Source organism: Crocodylus porosus, unplaced genomic scaffold, assembly GCF_001723895.1.
Source record: "Crocodylus porosus isolate Cpor-Errol unplaced genomic scaffold, CroPor_comp1, whole genome shotgun sequence".
NCBI classification, from domain to species: Eukaryota; Metazoa; Chordata; order Crocodylia; family Crocodylidae; genus Crocodylus; species Crocodylus porosus.
In genome coordinates this window covers 16284429-16308743 of record NW_017728948.1, presented here as the reverse complement: position 1 = coordinate 16308743, position 24315 = coordinate 16284429, and the positions used below count along the sequence as shown (strand labels likewise).

Genomic DNA, 24315 nt, shown 5'->3' with positions numbered 1-24315 from the left:
CAAGGTTAACGGTCCCTCCAAGTAAATCATGTTCTTCTGTAACATTCTTCTGCCCTGACTGCCAGGATCTGAGCTGCTCTTGCACTTCTCTTTCCATGGTAATATTCCTCCAAAATATTCCATATAAAACAGTCATTTGGACCAAACCTGAATTTTGGAACTGGATTGAGGGCCAAAACTCTCTGACTTACAACAGCTGAGCTTCTAATTGCAGTCAGCATTTTTATTTTATTTCCTCTTCCTCGTGGTGTTAAGTCAGAAAAATCCACAAAGTGGATCTCTCTTATCTAGAGCTTGTTAAAGATTAGACTTTTTCTAAACCAAAGCATGTCTGGATGAGCGCGGGCGCACAAGCACAGATCGACGACACTGCGTTGTGCTAGCGTTGTGTGTAGAAAACGGTTTTGACAGCAGCATCGAAAATCCCAAGCTTTTTACAGAAGCCGCATGTAGGGCCGGGGCAGCGGCGGAGGGCTCGCATCGGGGCTCGGCTCGGCTCGGCTCCGCCCCGCCCCGCCCGGAAGAGGAAGCAGAGGCGGGGCCGGGCCGCTCCCCTCGGCGCCTTCAGCCTGGGCGCCGGCCAGGCATCCGCCAACTGTTTTGCTGCGTGGGTGTCGCGGCTCCCGGCCGCCCCAGTGCTCGGGGGTTGAGGCCCCGGCTCGGGTGTGAGGGAGGGTGGCCTCATGCAGCCTTCATACGGCGGTTGGGCGGGGGCTGACCCTGCCTCAGGGGGGTCGGCCTGAACGAGCCCTGGGATCCCTCCCGTTGCCATCGTTTCCCCAGAAGCAGGATGGTGAGATTGGCACGGCTGGCTGGTTGTGGGAAGGGGTTGGAGGCAGGAGGTGCCACGACGCACCTGGGGCTCGGCCCACCAAGGCGCATGAAGTGCAGCTCAGGGCCTGTGTGTGAGGAGGCCCGTGGGGGGCTGAAGGTTTTCCTGGAGAGCGATATCCATGCCACCGTCACTGACGCCAGAAGACTGGGGCTGCCTGGCGGACATGGGCACGCCCTGAAACGCCAGGGTTGCCCCCTCAACAGATTTGACAGCTAAGCATTTTTTAGAAGAAACCCTGGACAGCCTTTGAGCCCCGTGTCACAGGGCGGCAGAGGGCGGACCGTGAAGGGGAGAGTGAGCTGTGTGTGACCAGGGGTCTCTAGGGTGTGTCAATAAAGATTTTCTTGGCTGATGCCAATAGCCGATTATTGACCAGCCATATCGGCCAATACCAGTCCGATAACTGATTTACAGCAATGCAGCCGGGCAGTGTAGAAAGCGGCGCCTGGCAGGTAAGTCTGTGGAGGGGAAGGGGTGTGGGGGAGGGCAGACTGAGGCCCTTGCGTTGAGGGAGGAAGTGGGGTAGGGGCTGAGGGTGCTCCCAGCCAGGCTGGTGAATGGGACCTGGAGCCAGGGCAGGGAGCGGGACAGAGCCATGGGTGTGTTGTCCAGGGGATCCCGGTGCTTAGAAACAGTGGGGGGCATTTGAACTAAATAAAACTCGCCAAATGAGCTTTAGTTCAAGTGCTGCCACCACTATTTTTAAGCATGGGGACACTTAACTGGACTGGAGCCATGCAGGGTGAGGGTGGATGCAGGCTACTCACTGTGGGCTCAGGGCTCTCCTCTCTGCTCTCTTTGCCCTGGGGGCCCCGCGTTTGCTGCGTGTCTCCTGCCTGCCTGGCAGCGGGAGGCACAACTCGCCGCCCCTGCTGCTACTGCTGGGGATGCATGGCTGACGTGGAGGACCTTGGGCAAAGGCAGCAGAGCAGAGAGCCCTGAGCCCACAGAGGGTAGCCTGCATCTGCCCTGCACACAAATCTGGGGGAGGGACGCATGCTCCCCCATGCTACCTCAGGGGGTGCACACAGTGGTGGCCTCCCCACCCCACTGCCCTTCTGGACGAGCCACCTGTGGCTCCATCTTGCTCCCTGGCCCAGTCCCAGGTCCCATTCACCACCCTGGCTGGGCAGCACCCCTGTCCCTGCCGATGCCCCCTTGCCCCAGCCCCACTTCTTCCCTCACTGTGGGGGCCTCAGTCACCCCCTGCATGCCCCTTCCCTACTCTATACCCATTCCTCTCCACAGACTTGCCTGCAGGGTGCTGCTCTCTCCACTGCCCAGCTGAATTCTTGGCCATGTGCATGTGTGCAGTGGTGTCTGGGGGCCCTGGTCAGAAGGCATAATTATATTGGTGAGGTTCGTAAATAGATGGCAGGTTTTCTCCTCCTGTGCTTGTTTGTACGCTAATATTTTAGCTGCAGTAAACACAGCCGGTGATAGATAAATGTCACAAAAACATTTGTCCAATGAATATATGACCAGTTTTATGATCTCTGCATGAGATTTAGTGTTCCACAGTTTTATGTTCCCTGTGATTTGTGCAGATAGTATGGAGTGTCTTTTTTGTAAAGAATAAATGCCTGAAATTACTCAGTGAGCCTAATCCTGCATCAATGAAGTCAGCTGAGGTTTTGCACTTGACAGACTTGAAATCAGATAATGCCCTGTATGCTTCATGTGTTCTACTTTTACTGCTTGCTTTAGTAAATTTAAATGCAGCATTTAATCTTGTTTTGTTTTTGAATTTGTCAGGACCTTGCAGGCATTGGTTATTGTGTATGTGGAAATTGGGGAGAAATTGTGTTTCAGTGTTCAAGAAATCACTGATGGTCTGTTGTGTCTTACAGAATACAACCTCCTCAGGACAGGGGCTGTCTTGTGTTTGCACAGTAACGAACATAGTAGGGTCCCAACCAGGGATTTAGGTGAGATTGGAATACAAATAAGGAAAATGTCTTGTTAGCAGTTATGTGCAAGAAAATGAAATGGTGTCTATTAAAAAGCTCTGCTTTCCCTACACTTGTATCCTTCCTATGGTTTTGGTATAGATTTAAAGGCAATTCAGTAATTTAAAAAACTAATGTTTTGTTTTGTGGTTATTCTTTATAAGAATGAATTTTCTGGCAAGGACCCCCCTACGTTGGTCAGCATATCTATTTTATTTCAGATGGTCAGCGTATCTACTTTATTTCAGATGTTTATCTAAATACACACAACCCATTAGCTACCTAATTAAAGAGACTTCTGGTAATCAGGATAATCATGAAATGGAACAATTTTTATGCTAGATTTGAAACATTCGCAGATTCACAGAAGTTTAGGACTGGAAGGAACCTCATGATATCGTTGGGTCCAGCCCCCCTGCTTTAGGCAGGAAAGACAAATAGATAAATAAGGCTTGAAAAAGTATAAACATTGCAAAGAAATAGTAATGTGACTAAGTACTCCATGTCATAACAAGCCTGAGCTGTACTGAGTGTTTGGAGTTTTCCCCGGAATAGTGCTGCGCAAACTCCTTACCACCGTAGCCTGCTTTTACGAGAGCAAATGAGCGGAGTTGATAAGGATCAAGAATCAAGTGGCTGGTCTGTTTAAAAAACCAAGCATGCTAGTGAACCACAGATTGTAAAAATTACTTCATGCTCTGCCCAGGGGAAAGAGAGTGAGAATGATACAGCAAGCTTGTCCTGTCTAGGTGGAGTAACCGAAGTGCCCGAAAGCTTTCAGAGTTCAGTGAGTGTGGTTACATTTTTTTTCAGATGTGCAATGCCTGAGAACATGTCCCTGAGACTGGGGGGAAGCAGCAGCCCCACCAAGGACAAATCAGAGGCTGGAGATGGCTCTAGGCGAGTGATCACCACTGTCTTTGTGGCACTCTTCATGGACCTGCTGGGCTTCACAATCATCTTGCCACTTTTTCCTTCAATCCTTGAGCACTACAGCAGGAACAATGTAAGTAGAAACAACCTGCTGAAAATGCACCTGGGCAAAAAGTAAAATGAAAAATGGGATCTGGAGAGAGGAGGACTGTGAAGACCTATTTTCTGGACGCAGCTCAAATAGTAGCATGCAGAATAAATTCCAGTCCCCAGTCTGGGGAGGTGTTTGAACTGTTCTGAAGTTAATTGATTTGTTTTGCTATGTCTAGTGAGACTCTCTCCTTTTTGCTGCTGAGCAAATATTGGGGATACAGTTGTTGAAAAATTTGGAGACTTCTAAAGGGCTAGCTCTTGATACTGTCCTAAATCTGTCCTCTTTGGGCCCCTATAGTGATAGGTGAAGAGATGAACAGTTTCCTTTAAAGCCAGGCTCATTGCTTTTGTCAGACTGAGGTGAAGCCCTGTCCCCTGGTAACAGTCTGTAGTCTGTGTTCTGTATTTTTTGGCTAGGAGAGCAGGAAGTTAGAACTGGCTGTGCAAGGCAGAAGGGACTTTACATCCCCAGGAACATCCTTGTCTCAGTCCTTGTGGTTTTGCATGAAGTGTTCCTGACTCGTCTCTTGTGAGCTTCCTGCTTGGTTATTATCTATCTGTTGGGTGCTTTTTCCTTTCTCCCTGCGTGTTCAGATCTATTTGTATGGTAGCTCAGTCCCCATTGCCAGCCATTAAATTGGAAGGCAAAACACTCACATTTTTCACTAGTATTAGGGTTTATAGGTAAGCAGTTATCTTTGGATAATGTAGGGGTGCTCAACCTCCAGGCCGTAGACCAAATGTAGCTCATGGAGCCATCGCAGTTGGCCTGTGGGGCTCCCCACAGGTCTGGAAATTTGGCAGCAGGGAGTGGTGGCCATTAATACTACCACCCTCCCCACCTACTGAGTCCCCAAATCCCATTCCATGAGCTGCTGGTCAGAGCTAAGCTACGCCTCCTTCTACTTCTGTATCGGGGCTGGGCCACATCCCCTTCTGTCCATGGGGCCAGGTTGGGGTCTGGCCATGCCCCCTTACCCCCTGCAGGGCTTAGCTGCACCCCCTTCTCTTTCTGTGAGAGTGGGTTGGGGTCTGGCTACAGCCCCTTCCTCTGCAGGGCTGAGCCACACCCCCTTCCTTCTTGTTGGGGCTGAGCTATGCCCCCTACTCTGCTGTGGGCCAGGTTGAGGCCTGGCTGAGCCCCCTTCCCTCCCAGGGCTGGAACACATTTGCTTTTCTCTTCATGGGCTGGATCAAACACCTTTCCCCTGCAGGGTTGTGACCAGTCTGCCTCCTACCCCCACTCTCTCAGACACTGGATTGGGAGCACCGCCTGGATCTGACCCATGGATGGACTGGGCTCTGCCCATTTGGTCCACCAAGCAAAAGGTTTGGGCACCACTGCTTTAAAGCAATGCACATGGTTCCAGGGTCATCTCTACCAGGTTATTGTAATACAGCCCTAAAATCTTATTCTCATCTTTGTTTAAGTGCCCTTACTTTTTTTGTTCTGTACTACTTAAGTTCCTTTTCAGGAATATACTCTTTTACCATCTGCTACATTGCTGGAGATGTCACATCTCTCTGTGCTCTGTTTTGGTCCTCCAGCAGCATGATTGGGATGATGACACCACATCCTTGGATGGAAAGCACTGTGTGGAAGTGCAAGATTTCATGCATTTGTGAATACTTACCAGTTGGTTTTCTCAGATTAATGGGTTCAGGTGGAGGGCAGTGCCACAGCTTCTGACCTTCCCCAGAGCAGATTAGTAATGAGTATGGTGATGAGTTTCAAGGATTTTTGAGGCCCTGGTCTTAGTTGGAGAAATGCTAGTCAGTGTGTTACTAGGGCACCTCACAGTCCTATGCTGGATTGGATAATGTTTTTGCACATTGGAGGCCCGTTTCAGTTGGTGCAGCTGTCCAAACCAACTATATTTGTTGTCAGAATCAGGAAGAACCTGAGTAAGAGAGGAGGAGTTTGGGCTAGTCTGGTGGTCTAGAACTTTATATAGAGCTAAGTATGAGACTTGGGTCCCCTTCCTAATAACAGTCTGTTGCTCCTGAGGCCCTAAGATATGGAAGAGATGGAGAACCTTGTATTGCTCATTTGTAACCTCCTTGGTTATTTGAGGCTATTGAATGAGGAAAGGAGACTAGTATTGGAGATGCATGATTTTTAGGTTAGGGGGGCACAGTGGAGAATCTTGGGTCTCCAGCAGGATGCAGAAGACCTGGCTGAGGTGAGAAATATGCTTGTATCTTGTATCTAAGCTGTATTATACATAAAACCCAGGTTTAGCCTCTGTAACAGGTAGTGTCCATAATCCAGTCATATATTTTCATGCTGTGTCATGGACTGAATTTGTATATGACTACCTGCAATGGAATCGTTATGGCTATGCGGTAAAGGAAAAGCAGGGTGTTGGGAGCTTGCACAGGGCTTGTGCCTTCCTCTGCTATAACAGGGGATTTGCCTCTGACCCAGGAGGTCCCTTCTAGCCCTATGTTACTATTCCATTGCTGCTTCGATGCATAGCTCTGTGGGATTGCTTTCTTCTATTGCTTCTAGCAGTTGATTTTTGAGGGAAACAGGGAAGGGCATGAGGAGAGTTGTTACATTGGGCCTTAGGCATGAGTTAGGGGAATGGATGCGTTTAAACTTGACCTTTGGGATCAGAAGCCATGATACTATGTTTTTGCAAACAAATGCAGGAAAGAGTTTGTTTTCCAAAGTTCCCACTAATTGCTCCATTCTCCTTTTGCAGGATGGCTTCTATTTGTCATTGCAGCGCAAGGTGGACTCGTTCGCTGTAATGATTGGGGTGCCCCTGGAGAGGAAGTACAACAGTGTCTTGTTTGGAGGTATGAATAAAACTGCAAATCTGTGGTGGTTTCAGGATGTTTTCTATGTCGATGTCTTTATATATAAACACAACAACTGGCAAAGAATGTGAAAACCTAGATAGCTACAATTAGTATGGGATCAAAACTATAACTGTGCATCTCTAAATGTACTTTTGGCTCTTTAAAAACTTTTGTATTTGAGCAACCACAAAGCCCTTTTTCTTCCCCAGATATTATCTATCAGACTTTGGCAGTAAACTCTTTGAAATCAATTTGAGCAGGATTTCATTGCTGCTTTTTTAGCGTTTGCATTTTCATCCTGGATGGATGTAAGATGTATAATTCAGCTTTTACCTTTTAAAGAAGAGAACTGTGACAAGGCTTCTTTTTACCAGTTTGTCACTAATGCAATGCAAATTAATGAGAGCACTGAGTTAGAAATGGCAAAAGAAGAGAGGAGTTTGAAGATCACAGGAGCAGGATGCAACATTCAAAGGATCCTTGAGATTGCTGGGCTGACTGCCATTGAAGTGGGAGCCTTGTGTATGCCAATGTCTTGCTGCTACCTTCAACAGAAAAGGAAGAAAAGATAAGCTAATTATTTGAGCTTCAAGTTCAAATAGTGAAAATGTACCTAAAGGAACAAAGAATTGTGTGCAAATTAGACCAAAACATCCCTTATTATCTGTTCTCTGTGACCAAAAAAGTGCTTCCTCAGAAAATAGCCGAGAATCTACGTTTTGCATTTATATAAAAGAGATGCAAGACCCTACTAAAAGAAAAGGAGGAGGACAAACCTGTTTCAGCATCCTCAGCTTGTTCTAGTTTGTCTGCAAGTAAAAGCAGCATAGGTTCAGTATTAGTCAAAATGGTTGTTTCAGTGAGATCACTTCTCTTCATGCCATCATCTGATGTCAGAGGGTCATAGTGAAGTGAATGGCTTTGAAGATGTTGACTGTTTTAGTGTTTAAAACTAAGGCAGTGAATCTAATGCCATATCTTTTCTAGGTCTGATTGGCTCCATATTTTCCATCCTGCAGTTCTTCTTCTCTCCACTCACTGGTGCTGCCTCCGACTACTTGGGAAGAAGGCCAGTCTTGTTGTTGACAGTGGTATGTCTGTCTGTTAGCCTGACTGCAATGAGCATATTTCAGATGTCTGGGGGGGAAGTGAGGCAAGATGGTCCAGTGTTTAGTGTGCAGCTCTAGGAGACTGAAGTCCTGACCATCACTGCCATACCTGACCTAATTATGTGGCCAAAGTTGGGCACATAAAGTTAGGCACCTAACTCCACAGGTACTAAAGACCATTTAGTTACATTAGCACTTAGAGACTTGTGAAAAACCTACTATCTGGGCATATCTACATGAAACATTTACTATGGAGTTGAATAATTAGCTCTGCATTAAACCTTTCAGTGTCTATACATGCAGGACTATTAGGCTGGAGTAAACTAATAAACTGTGCAGCAGAGTAGTACTTACAAATACAAGTACTTTCCTGCTGTGGAGCTTTTTATTTCGGAGCACCTCACATGTCGATGCTGATGTGGCTGGCTGGGGCATGAATATGCTTCAGTCCTGGAGCTGCCTGCTGGCTAGCCCTGCATTGGAGCACCCTTGTGCCTCAACCAGCCCCTCCGCAGCATGTGGAGCCAGGTCAGAGCAGGCAGGCTGGCCCCCCTAACTCCCTGGGCCCCTGCTAGCCAGGTCTCAAAGAGCCCAACCATCGGCAAAAATATTTGAAAACTTGTGGCACTCAGGTGAAGTAACTGAAGATTGGAAGAAGGCCAATGTGGTACCCATCTTCAAGAAAGGGTGGAAAGTAGATCCTGGGAATTACAGGCCAATTAGCTTGACCTCAATCCCCAGTAAGATTGCAGAAAAAATTATCAGAGACCCTTCTTGACAATCTGGCTGATGGCAACATCCTGAGGGACAGTCAGCACAAGTTTGTCGCGGGTAGGTCTTGCCTGACCAATCTCGTCTCCTTCTGTGACCAGGTGACATATCACCTGGACAAGGGAGAACAGATTGACATCATATATCTGAACTTTAAAGAAGTCTTTGATCTGGTGTCCCATGATCTCCTCATGGAAAAATTGGCCAACTGTGGCCTCGGCTGCACCACATGGTTGGGAAATTGGCTCTGAGGTCGGACCCAGAGAGTAGTAGTTGATGGAAGCAAATCATTATGGCACTGTGACCAGTGGTGTCCCCCCAAGGCTCTGTCTTTGGACTGATTCTCTTTAACATCTTTATCAACTATGTGGACACTGGTGTCAGAAGCGCACTGGCCAAGGTCACCAATGACACTAAACTTTGGGGCATAGTGTCCATGCCTGAGGATAGGCTAGTGATACAGGCTGGCTTGGATAAGCTTAGTAAGTGGGAGGATATAAACCTGATGACATTCAATACTGAAAAATGCAAGGGATATAACCTTGTGGGGAAAAAAACCCGCAGCACGCTTATAGGTTCAGCAGTACTACGCTCGCTAGCACCCGGTCGCTAGCACCATGGCTGAAAGAGACTTGGGAGTCATGACTGACCACAAGATGAACATGAGCCACCAATGTGAAGTCACAGCTGGTAAAGCAAACAAAACTGGCTTGAATCCATAGATGCTTCTCAAGTAAATCTCAGGATGATATCCTCCCACTGTACTCAGCCTTGATGAGGCCTCAGCTGGAGTACTGCATCCAGTTCTGGGCTCTGCAATTCAAGAAGGATGTTGAGACGCTTGACAGAGTCCAGAGGAGAGCCACGTGCATGATCAGAGGGCAAGAGAATATGCCTTGAGATGAGAGGCTGAGAGCCATGGGACTCTTCAGCCTGGAAAAGTGCAGGCTCAAGGGTGACCTGGTGGCTGCCGATAAGTTTGTAAGGGGTGTACATCAAGGTCTGGGGGAACGTCTGTTCACCAGAGTGTCCCAAGGGATAACAAGGACCAACGGTCACAAACTCTGCTATGACCATTTTAGGTTGGACATAAGGAAAAACTTCTTTACTTTCTTTCCAAGGCCTGGAATAGACTCCCTTCAGAAATGGTGCAGGCACCAACTCTGGGCTCGTTCAAGAAATGTTTGGATGTTTATCTTGCTGGGATCTTTTGACCCTAGCTGACTTCCTACCCTTGAGGCAGGGGTCTGGACTTGATGGTCTTCAAGGTCTCTTCCAGCCCTAATGTCTATGAAATGTGCTACAGTCCCAGGTGCACTTTCAAAGGTGCATCCAGGCATGATAAACTCCGGCACAATAAGCTCCCGAGTTTATTGTTCTGCATTAATTGCACATGTAGACATACCCTCTATGTAGTTAGGTATCTAAATACTACTCATAATCTGGTCCCCAACTGGTCTCATGCCAGCAATTCAGAAAAATCACACAGCTGTATAAGTTCTCACAGCTGATTTTACATGACTTGAGGATAAAGCACCCAGTTTCAAAATGGTGGACATATGTCTTTAGCCTCTAACTTATAATGAAGATAATTATAAGTGCATACCAACACACTTGTTTGTGAAAATCCTTGGGATCTCTGATTGGAAAACATCTCTTGTAATTATGGACATTCACCAACTAGTTCTCTCTGAGTATTCTGGTACTAGTGAAAATATAGGGCTTTGATTAGAGGTATAATGTAGTGCAGGTGGGAACATTCAACAGCTGACATGTGATCTATCATCTAGGTTAATTCTGCAGGTCACTATGAGTTTGATTATTGATGATTACCTGATTGCCTTCTATGATCAGGTCACAAAATCATTGGACGCAGGTGTCACGGTGGATGTAGTCTTTCTGCACTTCAGGAGGCCTTTGACACTGTCTCCTACCCCATTCTTATTAAAAAGCTAGGTGACTATGGCATTGATGCTTACACAGTCAGATAGCAAATTGGCTGAGGGGCTATACCCAGAGAGTGGTGGTGGACGTGTCATATTCGACCTGGAGGGATGTGAGCAGTGGGGTCCCCCAAGGCTTGGTCCTTGGGCCCGCACTGTTCAGTTTCTTTATTAGCAACTTTGACGAGTGGGTGAAATGCACCCTGTTTAAATTCGTGGACGACACCAAGATTTGGGGTTAGGCGGGCATGGTAGAAGGGAGGGACGGGATACAGTTAGACCCGGATAGGTTACAGGGGTGGGCAAATGAAAATAGGATGTGATTCAATACTGACAAGTTCAGGGTGCTGCACTTGGGCAGTAAGAAACAGCAGCATACCAGAGGCTGGGGAACTTTCTTCTCAAAAGCACAGTGGCAGAAAAAGATCTTGGAGTTGTTATTGATTTGAAGATGAACATGGGCTGCCAGTGCGAGGACAACGGTCAGTAGGGCTAACCGCACCTTGTCGTGCATTATAAGCAGGGCCAAGGAGGTGATCCTCCCCCTCTGCAACACTGGTCAGGCCGCAGTTGGAGTACTGTATCCGGTTCTGGGTGCCGCACTTCAGGAGGGATGTGGACAGCATTGAGAGGGTCCATAGGAGAGCCACTTGCATGATCCGGGGACAGCAGGGCAGACCCTACGAGGAGAGGCTATGGGACCTGAACCTGTTCAGCCTTCACAAGAGAAGTCTGAGAGGGGACCTGGTGGCTGTCTATAAACTTACTAGGGGGGACCAGTGGGGAATGGAAGAGACCTTGTTCCCCTAAGCGCCTCCCGGAGTAAAAAGAAATAATGGCCATAAGTTGTTAGAGAGTAGTTCAGACTAGACATTAGAAGACACTATTTCACAGTCAGGGCAGCTAGGATCTGGAACCAACTTCCAAGGGAAGGCTTGATGATTACCTAGCTGAGGTCATTTGAGCCCAGTTTTCTCTCCTGCCCAGGGCAGCAGGTCAGACTAGAAGATCTGCAAGGTCCCTTCTGACCCTATATCTATGAATCTATGATGAACAAATCTGAGGGCTAAAACTAACACTCAGGCATGTGGATTTTTCCTATTTGGCTTAAAACTTGTGACTGAAATGCTAGACATTTTAACTGTATTGCCATCCTTTTCTGTGGCATTCCAATAAACCAAATGAAGCAAGAGTTAAAGGGTGTTTTAAAGTCAAATCTTGGACTAGCTGTCAAAGTATATAGGTAGGCATTAGATCACACACACTTTCCTCTAATTTTAAGGAACAGTAGATTATTTGATATGGTTATAGATGAGTTCACCTTCCTGAGCTGTCATTGTCTGACATTCAGTGTCATTGTTGAAATGCTAGTTAAATCAAAAGTGTTTTTTGCTGCATGATTATTGGAACAGATATTGATGTTGTTGTTTAGACACTGGTTATAAAATAGCCTAAAATGACGCTAATATTTCTGGACTCCTCCAAAGAAACCTTCTCATCTCTTTGCAGATGGGTTTGATAGCATCGTATGCTCTGTGGGCCATCTCTAGGAGTTTTGGGATGTTTCTTCTTTCCAGAATTGTAGGTGGAATAAGCAAAGGCAATGTCAGTCTCTCAACGGCTATAATTGCTGACTTGAACTCTCCAAAAGCACGGAGCAAGGGAATGGTGAGTTACAAACATGGGCTATTGCATTAGATTTCTGGGTAACTTTCTAAATCAGTTTCAGTTACTTGTTATTTTTCCCTCTGTTGCGTGTATTTTCACTGATCAAGTGGTAATGATGACTTATGTTTGTTGATTGCCTTTCTTCAGAAAGATGCCAGAGCACTTGACAAACATACTTACTAAGGAGACTGATTAAGGAATCATTTAGTCAACAAGTAAAATACAGATGTCTCTGAGTTGGGAGGCAGCACTTGTGTATTATTGTTATGATGGTTAACCTTAATAGTATTGGAAATGAAAGGAATTTGATTTAATTGCAACTATAAGGCAGACATTTGTAGGCAGAAATTCTTCTCTCTACAATAGATAAATGTTGCATGGGGAAAATGTCAAGAGAAGTTTAAATTACACAATACCTATTGTTGATGCAGTGCTTTCATTTTCAACCCCCTTTTCAGATAACAGCCCTCTCTATGCCTTGGTATGATAGGTGAGCCAGTGTTTCAGTTCTTACTCCTGTGTCTGTCATCACATTGAAGACAGTGGGGTCACGGGGTATAAATTAGCAAAGTATGTAGCATGTTTTTTTCATCTTAGCAAGCTCAAGCTTCATTCTGGTGCATCAGTTTCATAAAGCAGTAATATGTCTAGGGGAAGAGGACAGGGTACCAGATCCAGGTGCCAATTTTGGAGGAGGTGCCAGACTGGCAGCCATCAGGGAGCCTGTGCTGTGGGGTTGCTGCAGCCAGTGTGTGGGGAGCCCATGTCACCACCAGAACAGCAGCCACTCCCTCCCCTTTGCTCTCCCTTCCCAGTGTGCCAAAAGAGATCATTATATCCCTGTTAGGGTGATGGAGGGATGAGAGATGTCTATTGAGTCTCCTTACTATTTCCTGTATCACTTCCAGTTTTTCTTAGAAACCTCCAACCTGAATTCTAACCTAGTTTAAGCCTGCTCACATTATCTAATATGTATCTGGGTATTGCAAAAGAAATGTGAGAGCTAAGACACCTTGTTGGTGCTAACTATGATGTACAGACACCAGCTGGGCTCTGAGCAGCTCTGCAATCTAAAAACCCATCCCATGGATAAAGGATCTTAGATCTGATTTGGGTGAACAGTCCTGGGACTTAATAGAGCAAACAATTGCTCTGGGCATTGCCCCCGGCCCCACCTCCCTTATTTCATAGCAGTCTTTAAGTAATCTCTGGGGGATGGTCTCTGGACAGTCTTTAACAATGTCAAAAATTACACTGTATTTTGTAGAGATATTGCCCCTCATATTATGTGTCCGGTCACGAAAGCTTCAGTTCTTTCAGTTATCTTTACCACGTCACTCATGGCTGTTTGCCCTCCATTCACCACTTCCTTCAAGATGGTTACAGAGAGGTTTTTTGGTATTTACTTCCTAGATGTAACGAGAAACAAAACGGTTTTAAAAAAGACTCTTTGAATTGGGAAATAAAGGAGCTTAACGTCTTTTATCTGCATAACTGATATCTCTTTATGTTGCATTAATACTTGGCACAACAGTTTGGGTTCCAACAGACTACAACGGACCTGATGGTTATCAAATATCACCAGAAAAAATCAGTACTTAGTCATGAAATAACCTCTATCTAAAACTGCATATCAGTGTTCATTGTATTTCTGCAGGCAATGATTGGTGTTGCTTTCTCATTGGGTTTTACCCTGGGTCCAATGATTGGAGCTTACCTGGCTACGGAGACGGGGAAAGGAGAAGTCTTCTACCTTCAGTCAGCCCTGTTGGCTCTCATGTTTGCTGTGATGGATTTAATTTTCATCTTCTTCCTGCTTCCAGAGACACTCCCCAAGGAAAAGCGGGTAAAATGAACTATGGTTCTGAAAATCCATGTTTTCTACTGATAAGAACAGGTTCTGACCATCAATAAATTCTTATCGGTGGGATTGAGGAAGAAACCCTTATTTATTAAACTGCTTGGAGATTTAATTTGCTTTTTAGAGCTGGGCTTAACCCCACGCCACTTTGTGGTGACCATACATAGTGACTGTGATATTCAGTCACATCCCACCACCTAGATACTACAGTTCATAGGAATGTTCACAGTTGCCACTTAATTACTATTAGGTATGTTAATTCTGAAGAGATTGATAGGAGACTCCAGGCTGATCCTGGCACATTGGACCATCTCATGGTGACATAATCTAACCTCTAGTGAAGAGAATTTCAGATGGACACATTCTACTTTTAGCCAGAAAAATTAAATAAAACTTACTGAAAAAACATGGGTAACCCCAGTTAGCCAAAATGTGCCACAAATTATTTGTTTTCCTGAACTAATCAGGGTCCAGCTGCCACTAGCAGTCTGATGTATTGTCTGTCTACATTTACCCAATACTTGTGATAGCTAAGCATGAGGCAGGTCTCTGAATGCTGCTGTGGTAAGGAAAGGTGGACATTTCCCATGAAGGGTATGCAAGGCTTCCTGCTTTGAGTGCATTGTTAGTTCTCCATTGTAGCTGCACCAACATCTGATAAACACTGGGTAAAACTTTCAGTAGTGACTTAGGACACTGGGTGTGGATGAGACTTCATTTCAGTGAGACTTAACATGACGGCTCCATTTTTAAATGTTTAACAGCACCTACAGATAACAAGATTTTAAAAATAGGGTTCAGTGCCTAGATGCTTGTGAGAAACTGCTTTAGGTGCTTGCCTTTGTCTTAGGTGCTGACATACCTTTTAAAGTCTTATTGAAATTACTAAACCACTTCTGAAATTGGGTCTTAGGCTCTTAGTAGTAGTAATATTAATACTATCAGTATTATTATTAAGAAGAAGAATGCCTTTCTCTAACTTGCATGCTTTTGAAAGTTACAAAACAGATTGATTAATTCATAGTCCAGTCTTCTGCTGTGGAAGAAGGTTGTAATAACCAAACATTAGCACAGGATCAGCATCTCTGGCTGCTAAACAGAAAATCCCCATCTCCTTGCCTGACACCCTTAATAAAGGTTTGAGAGCAACAGGAGAATATTATCTTTTGCCCCAGAGATGCTATGTATAGAGACAGCTAGAATTCAGCAGTCGGCTTTGGCTTGTGAGGAATAACACTGGGTAGTGTTTTTAACAATCAAGTCATTTGAAGGATTTCTGATAAAATTCTACAGAACAGTTTCTTTTGAAAGTATGGGGGTAAAGTCTCCTGAGACCGAGACCTATGTACTGGACCAAATTCAGCCTGGGTGAAAACCTTTTGCCATTAGGGCTTGCAGTGGGGGCTGAATCAGGTTTATTATCTGTTTCCAAGCAGCGCTTAGCCGTTTGAACAGTCCTTCCATTTGTGAAGCAGACGTGGAAGACACTGTAGTGTTTATTGTTAATTGCTAGTTGGAGAACCCAGTGTGCTGAAATGACCAGACCTAGGTTTATTGTACTACTGCAGTCAATCTGGCTTCTCTTACTTCTCTCATCCATTAAGATGGGACACTATTTCCTAACCAACCAGAAATGATGGCAATATCTGCCAGTAACTCTTCCTATATATCTCCAGTAGCAAAGAATCTAAAAATAGTCCCCAACTATGAAATTTAGCAGTTATGATGGAAACTGTAAACTTCAAAATGCTTTTCTCTCTCTTGGTCAGGTGCAGCTGGAGCCAGCCGTTCTAGCTGTATGATCTTATTTTTGATTGTAGTGGTGCTGTGTGGCCTCTGCATATTGTTGGCACCTGAGTCCTTATTGCCTGGGCAGCTAACTCTGGTTGCATGTTGCTGTTTGATATGTATATTACTCTCAGGTCTAGGTGCATCCATTATGCGTCAGAATCCAATTGCATTAAGTAATGCACAAACACAGGACAAAAGATGTCCACTATCGAAAGACTGTACAGTTAAAGTGTATGGCAAAAAACAAGAGGTGATACAGACAGATAAGAAGCCTCAGGTAACAAAGATAGTATCAGCCAGCCTGATAGTGTTTTGAAGAAATCGGTCCATTTAAAGTTGGTCTTTATTTAATGGTTCCTGTAAAGCTCCTCACCTTGATTTTGATATGCACATCCTCTGCTGGTGAGAGAGCCTGCTCTGGGGAGGATTAATCTTGTGAGATCATGGAGAGCTGTGGTTAAGATGGCAGGAAGGGTAGATAAAACCCTAAGTAGGACATGTTCCCTTCGATAAAAAACTGGCAGCCGAGAAATAGCCTGTATTAACAGAATGCTCTGGTAAGGGTGCTTTTCCCTGCTTCCCCAATAGGTGTCAGTAGCTGGTTCAAAAAAGAAACAACTTGCTGTAGCGTTGTTGGTTGTAGCTGTATTGGTCTAACAACACAGGCAGACAAGGTTTTTTGGGTAGATTTTATATCTTTTATTAGACCAACTAAATATTTGGAAAAAATGTTCTTTGCAAGCTTTTAAATACCCTACACCTGAAGAAGAGCAATTTTTCCAACTATTTAGTTGGTCTTATAAAAAATTATCTGTTCAAAGAACCTTGTCTACATAATGTGCTGTGTTTTTGTGATAAAGATATTGCACATGCTTAATCACGTGAGCACACTGCACATGCTGTAAAGTTTTGCATGTAAACTGTGCAGCCAGATTCATACATATGAGGAGAGGGCCTGAGGCACACAGCTAAGCAAATAAAATCATTTGCATCTACATCTGTAAAGCATGGGGCATCTGACTGACTGAGGAAATAAAATATTTTAGTAGTTAAGGGCCATGATCACAGTTTGGGCCTCTCATTGCTACTGTAATACAAACAGTAATGCAGGCCTTATAATCAGGGATCCAGGTTTTTCCGTTTGCCATGGGAAAAATGCAGATTTTTTACTTTAAAAGAGAAAAGAGTGGATTTTTTACTTTAAAGGAGAAAACTCCAGGAAACTGAGGTTTTCCCTTTGTAGGCTAGCAGAGTTCCAGCTTCCAAGGGGCTTCTTGGGACTGGGGGGAATGGGTCACAGGGGGTGCCACGTCCATGTGTGTGCGCATACATGCACATGGGAGCCAGGCAGTGTGGTGGAGAGTAGCTTGTGCAGCTCCCTCCAGGTAAATCTATGGGGGTGAGGGCACAGGTGACATGACAGGAAGGTGGGGGGTCAGAGGCCATGTGGTGGGGGGCAGGGGAGGCATGTGACCCCCGAGATTTCTGCACCCACAGTGGGGCACGGGGTTGCAGCAGGGGTTGTGGGTAGGGGGCAGTGGGTTGTAATGGCAGGGGCAGGGGGCTGTGGGTCAGGAGTGAGGTGGTTTGGGTGTGAGGGGCACTGGCGGGGCTGGGGGCTCTGTGGTTTGGGAGTGAAGGGCAGGGCAGCAGCATATCAGGGCTGCTAGGAACCACAAGGCAGCCGGGGGACAGCTGCAGCTTGGACCCACATTCTGATGAGGAAAGGGGACAGGGGGAGCTCTTATTTTCCATGATATAAAACCAAAATCAAACGCCAAAATATAGGTTTTTAAAAAAATATAGAATTTCTTTCATTAAAGAATTTATTCTATAAAATATATATTTTTAAATTTTATATTTTAAAAATTATATATATTTATGCTATTCAAAATATAGAATTTATTTCATTATAATTATTGAGGCACTGGTAGGTTTCCAAATTGCTTTTAAATTGTAAGTATGTCTATAAAATATTGTGTATATATAGTGGCATTTAATTTTTATCACGGAAGACTGTGGATTTTAGCTTTTAAACCAGAGAATTGGGCAAGGGGTTGGGGGGATTTAAATCAGAGAATCTGGGATTTTTAAACAAAGAAAACCAGGATCCCCACTTACAATTAAGGGGAGAGAAACTGAATAACAGGAAAGTGAGTATTCCTGGTTTGAATACTCCAGTCCATTCCTAATTGCAAAACTAGTAGAGGTGATGCATTTGATGCTCTTGACGCTTATCCTGGCTTCTGGAGGCAATGGCTATCAACTAGTAACCCAATTTACAGTTAGTAAGAACTTGGTGATATGTTACCAGCTGTATTTAGAGTTTGTGTGCCCTTCTATGTGGACAGTGCAGACTGCTCTTGAAATCAAATCTATGGTATCAGGTCTAGTTACAGGTTTTGTCCTGTGTCCTGCTTTTGACACCATATTTTTGATGTTGAAAATGTCCACCTTTTGGCTATGGAGCCAGGGCCGGTTCTGAAGCACTGATTCAAAAGGTTTGGGACGTTGTCAGGGATTGTATGAACCCATGGTCCCAGCCAACTCTGCTGCAGTTCATGCAGCCCATGTTTAGGCACAGTCATCTTTTTTTTTTGCTGTTGCCTGTAATTCCCCATATGTCTGTGACTTCCTCAGCCTTGAGATGGATTTCTTTCTGTTGTTAGGTGTCTTCTGTGACATCTGGATTCCAGGCAGCAGTTGACTTGCTCAGTCCCCTGGCTTTATTTCAGTTCTCTGCAGTCACCAGAGGAAAGGACTCCCCTTCAAAGGAAAGTAAGTGCTGTTTGGCTCTTCACTTTGTGTTGTACGTGTTCCCTGGGGCGAGAGTGAGTGATGTCCTCATTCAATCACTTTTATCTTTTGTTTTGACCATTTCAGTAGCTCTCATTGTTCAGCAATGAGCAGGAATCACAGACAGAGAACTTGGTTAAAAATGATTGGACTGTATGTTTGTGGGTGGGGGTTTGGGCTATGGAAGATAGAGAGAAATGATCTCCTTGGCCCATTTCTGTGACCAGAGGGAAACCACTGGTTAAAACTATTCTGTGGTGTGTGGCACTTGCAGATTTAGTATGAACTGCTGAGAGAGGTCCCATCCCATGCAGTCCATATAAATCAGTCTGGATGTTGCTTTTGTTGTTTTTAAACAAGGTGCTTAGAAAGGAGCATCACAGCCTCTCTCTATTTTATTTAGACCTTCAAAACCTCAAGGTCCTGGGTCTGGCTTATTTCTTGTATCTCTTCCTGTTTTCTGGTCTGGAATACAGTCTGAGTTTTCTCACCCACCACCGGTTCCAGTTCAGCAGGTATAGTGTGCTAACAAGAAGGACTTCTCTGGCAATTGTTTTCCTGATAAGAGGCCCACTTGAGGCATCTCTTTCATTTTCAAGAGAGCTGTTTAGTAATTAGATACACCAAGATGATACAAAAGAACATTATGCAATGTGCATTTAAAGATCATTTGCTTTTCTTTTGTGAGCCAGAAAGAATAGATAAAATACAGACTCCCCTAGCTTATCAGGAAAGCAACTTCTCAGAAATGCTGATTTAAGGTTAAAAATATTGATTTGTAGAAATTCAATCATAATTGCCACAAAAAGCACTGGTGAACTTGTGCTCAAGTGGCCTGACTGTATTGATTCCTATAAGGCTCCTTGGAGAGCTTTTCTTCATGGGTAGAAATGTCAAGGCATAATGAAGATGGATAGGGTATGGCATTTGCTTAGCATAGCTCTGTATTACATGCAGCGTGCAAAGAGTTAGGTAATACAGCTTCTGATGTTGATTAGCCAAATCCTATAGAAGAGAATAATAGAAGCAAGTTCTGTAAAGCAGTTAAGTTTGAAATATCTGTCCTGCTAGCTTGTTTAAAGAGTCCCAGCTTGAGGCCAGATCTCGAAGCCTTTATTCCTCAGTAGTCCTTGTCTGGCCCTGTGGGTTCCTGTTAAATTCTGTTTCAGTATGTGCTCTCTGTTCATGATTTTTACTAACCTCATCACGTGTTGTTGGAAACCTTTCCCTTTCTAACAGCCTGCAGCTGCTGCACTTCACTCAGGGTGCAGGAAATATCCAGTAGTGGAATATATTGCTTTTTATGACCATGTGAGAGTGCTACAAAAGTAGCTTTGCATGCTTGAATGAACTGGTCAGGAGAGATCAATGTGTTATGTAGGTGAGATCTCATGCTGAGACCATCCAAATAATTCATGGTCACAGGAGATGAAGGAGAAGAGGGAGCGATATCTCCAGATCTGTAATGGGTGCAGTTTTGCTTTTAGCTTTAAATATGTAGTGGACTGAAGTTCAACTTTCCACTAGAGAGCATTAGGAAGGGCCATGATAGCACACACCCTCACTTCTACAGGCCACTGCCTGAGCCGAGAAGTCAGAGAATTTACAAAAACACACAGTGGCAGTTACAGTTTTGAGGATGTGAAACGCTTGTCTTCTGAAGACACAACTCGCATCCCATGGGCTACCCATAGCCATCAGAATGACTTAGTCTCATCTGTTACAGCTTGGAGTGTCCAGGTATCAGTTATCTTCAATATACCCAAGCTAGGTAGAGAGCAGCAGGGTGCAGCAGTAGACCTCTGTGTTTCATTTACCACCTGGGCCATCTTAATTTTTTAAATTGGTAACTGCAGAGGTGATTGACCATATCTGAATGTTAACAACCCTCAACTGCTACATGGGCATCTACATGCACTTTATCTAGCATTTTTAATTATGCTGGAGCTGTGGATCCCAGTGGAAATTGGTGTATAATCTGTATAATCGGTGTTTTTTGCCTTATTTTCAGCATGCAACAGGGCAAGATGTTCTTCTTTATTGGAATAACAATGGCCCTGATTCAGGGAGGCTATGCTCGCCGAATCAAGCCAGGATGTGAGATCAAGGCTGTGAAAAGGGTATGTTTCTCTTTTAAATGTGCAGTGCTTATTCTCTCTCTTTCCCACACTGCTTGGCCATGTTCATTTTTAATTTGGAGACCCACCAAAGTGTGGTGTCAGATGCAACTGTATTTGTCAAACCAGAGAGGATGAAGGTGCTTTCATTTGCTTTCATCTAAATGGATTTCCTGGGCCTTTTCTTGATGCTCCTAATTGAATGGGTATAAATTCCATTAACACAATAGTGCCACTTCTCAAGCATGCAAAATTTTGAGAGACAGTTTCTTCCAGGCTGTGTGTTCTAATGTTAGTGAAACACCAAGTTCTTTGTAGTTGCTGACTCCATAGGGAGTTGCACTCGAACCTCTGTGTGAATTGGACTGAGTGTCATGGTGTCATGAGGGGTTATTTTTCAGTGTGTTCTGGAGTAGGTTAGTGGATTGAATACTGGTTGAGGAGGCAGGAACTCCTGAAATCTCCTGTCCCTGACTCCCTTTACGGCTTGGGCAAAACACTGTGAGGGATATGATCAAGTGTGAAACTTAGTCAATTCAAAGAAGGGTGGGTACCATACCAGCATCCATTGGGGTTGTGGATTTTAAACACTCTCAGGGTATAAATAAATAGTAATCCGGGTCAGGTACTGCACATGCCCACAGGTCCCTTTGCCAGGATTTGTGATTTTATAATCACATCTTCATGCTCTTAAAAAATCATTTTTTTTTCCTCAGGAAAATAAATGAGATATAGCACAACTTACTATATACAAAACACTGTCAAATCATAGGAAGTTGGGGTTGGAAGGGACCTCAGGAGGTCAACCTGTTCAAAGCAGGACCATCCTCAACTAGATCATCCCAGCCAAGACTTTATCTGGGTCTTAGAAGCATCTAAGGGTGGAGATTCCACCACCTCTCTGGGTAGCCTATTCTAGTGCTTTTCTACCCTTCTAGTGAGAGGTTTTTTTCCAATAGCTAACGTAAAATTCCCTTGATGCAACTTGAGACCATTGCTTCTTGTTCTGTCATCTGCCACCACTGAGAACAATCTAGCTCCATCTCTTTGGAACCACCCTTCAGGTAGTTGGAGGTTGCTATTGAATCTTCCCTGAATCTTGTCTTTTCCAGACTGAGTAAGTCCAGTTCCCTTAACCTCTCCTCATAAGCCACGTGTCCCAGTCCTCTAACCATTTTGCCCTCTGCTGGACTCTCTAATTTGTCCACATTCTTTCTGTAGTGGGGGGCCAAAACTGAACGTGGTACTCCAGATATGGTCTCACCAGTGTCAAATAAAGGGGAAGAATCACTTCCCTTGATCTGTTGGCAATGATCCTACCAATGCAGCCCAGTACGCTGTTAGCCTTCTTGGCAACAAGGGCACACAGCTGGCTCATTCAGCTTGTCCACTGTAACTCCCAGGTCCTTTTCTGCAGAGCTGTGGCTTAGCCATTCAGCCCCCAGCCTGTTCCAAGTGTGGGATGGTTCTGTCCTAAGTGCAGGGCTTTGCATTTGTCTGTATTGAATTTTCATGAGATTTCTTTTGGTTCAGTCCTCCAATTTGTTTAGGTCTCTCTGAATCCTCACCCTACCTCCAGTGTATCTACTACTCTACCCAGCTTGATGTCATCTGCAAACTTGCTGAGGGTGGACTCCATCCCATCTTCCAGGTCCCTGATAAAGGACAGATTTCTAGGGCACTCCACTTGATACTGGCTGCCAACTAGACATTGAGCCATTGATCCCTTTGAGCCCAATGATCCAGCCAGCCTTCTGTCCACCTTACAATCCACTTATTCAACCCATACTTCCTTACTTTGCTTGCAAGAATGTTGTGGGAGACTTCATCAAAAGCCTTGCTAAAGTCAAGGTATACCACATCCAGAGCCAGCATCTCATCATAGAAGGCAATCAGGATGGTCAGGCATGACTTGCCCTTGGTGAATCTATCCTGACTCTTCCTAGTCACCTTCTTTTCCTCCAAGTGCTTAGAAATGGATTCCTTGAGGACCTGCTTCATGACTTTTCCAGGGACTGAAGTGAGGCTGACCAGTCTGCAGTTCTCTGGATCTTCCTTCTTCCTTTTCTTAAAGATGGTTACTATATTTGCCCTTTTCCAGTTGTTTGGGACTTCTCCCAATTGTCACGAGTTTTCAAAGGTAAGAGCCAGGAGCTCTTCAGTCATATCAGCCAGCTCCCTCAGCACCCTCAGGCACAGTGCATCTGGCTCTATGGGCTTGTACACATCCAACTTTTCTAAATAGTCCCTGACCCAGGGGTCAACAACCTGACACACATGCCAGAGCGTGACAGATGAAGGCATTTTGCTTGGCATGCAGGCTTCGGGGCGGATGGTGGGGAAGGGGCCAAGGCTGTGCTCCCACAAAGATCGGGCCCGTTGTAGCCCCGCAGCTATCTACCCCTGGCACACCAACATTTTACAAGCATCTTTGGCACCTCATCCAAAAACGTTGCTGACCCCTGCTCTAACCTGTTCTTTTGCTGCTGTTGGTTGCTCACCTCCTCCCCAAACTGTGCCGGTCAGTGTAGTAGTCTGGGAGCTGACCATGCCCGTAAAGACTGAGGTGAAAAAGGCATTGAGCACTTCGGCCTTTTCCACATGTCTGTCACTGGGTTGCCTCCCCCATTCAGTAAGGTACCCACATTTTCCCTGATCTTCCTGTTTTTGTTGACATACTTGAGTAAATACTCTTATATTCTTCCCTAGTCATCTGTCCAAGTTTTGACTTCTTGTAAGCTTCCTTTTTGTGTTTTAGCTCAGTGAAGAGTTCCCTGCTAAGCCAAGCTGAACTTCTGCCATATATGCTAGTCTTCCTGTGCATCAGGATAGTTCATTTCTGTGCCATCAGTCAGGCGTTTTTAAAGTACACCCAGCTCTCCTGCACTCCTTTCCCCCTCAGAGTGGCCTCTCAGGGGATCCTGCTAATCAGTTCCCTGAGCGAGTCGGAAGTCTGCTTTTCTGAAGTCCAGGGTCCTTGCTGTGTTGCTCTCCTTCCTTCCTTCCTTTCTCAGGATCCTGAACTCAATCATCACATGGTCACTGCTGTCCAATTTGCCATCCACTGCTACATTCCCCACCAATTTTTCCCTGGATGTCAGCAGTAGATCAAAAAAAGCATTGTATCTGGTTGACCTTGCCAACATTTGCATCAGGATTGAGGAGAACACCACCTGAGCCTCTGTCCCTTTCACCCTGGCATCTAGAGCCCTGTAGCCACTTTTGATCTGCTCAGGGTCCACCCTCGCAATATCATTAGGTGCCTGTACATGAGCTCTGAGGCTGCTGCAATGTGCTGGAATTCCGGCGCGTCAGAGCAGACTCAATTAATCAAGTCTGCTGGAGCATGGCAACCCATGCTCTAGCAGCCTCCTGCATTTTTCAAATCAGTGTCTCTGTGCTTAAAAGTGGTGGCAGGGGCACTTGAACTAAAGCCCATCGAATGAGCTTTAGTTCAAGTGCCCCTGCCGCCATTTTCAAGCAATGGGGCACTGACGTAGGAGATGTGGTGGCATTTTCATTACAGCAGCTCTTGGAGCCGTTCTAACCGGTGGGGTCCCTCAAGGCTCTGTCCTGGGACCCATACTGTTCAACATCTTCATTAATGATGTGGACATTGGAGTCAGGAGTGGACTGGCCAA

At 45.1% G+C, this 24315-nt stretch overlaps 1 protein-coding gene across 4 annotated transcripts in view; it reads left to right on the top strand.

Annotated features, from left to right (window-relative positions):
- The first annotated feature begins 904 nt into the window (after positions 1–904).
- Positions 905–24315, top strand: part of MFSD10 (major facilitator superfamily domain containing 10) — a 35647-nt gene continuing 12236 nt past the window's right edge. Inside the window, exons 1-10 of one of the 4 annotated variants that reach the window (XM_019552676.1) lie at positions 905–1159; positions 2686–2763; positions 3598–3790; positions 6519–6615; positions 7606–7709; positions 11951–12109; positions 13767–13955; positions 18431–18539; positions 18961–19072; positions 20569–20677. In XM_019552676.1, coding sequence (XP_019408221.1) covers positions 3605–3790; positions 6519–6615; positions 7606–7709; positions 11951–12109; positions 13767–13955; positions 18431–18539; positions 18961–19072; positions 20569–20677 — 1065 coding nt within the window. In that variant the 5' untranslated portion in view covers positions 905–1159; positions 2686–2763; positions 3598–3604. Of the gene's footprint in view, positions 1288–2685; positions 2764–3597; positions 3791–6518; positions 6616–7605; positions 7710–11950; positions 12110–13766; positions 13956–18430; positions 18540–18960; positions 19073–20568; positions 20678–24315 lie in introns of all 4 variants that reach the window. The other 3 variants (XM_019552674.1, XM_019552678.1, XM_019552677.1) reach the window with 3 other exon arrangements.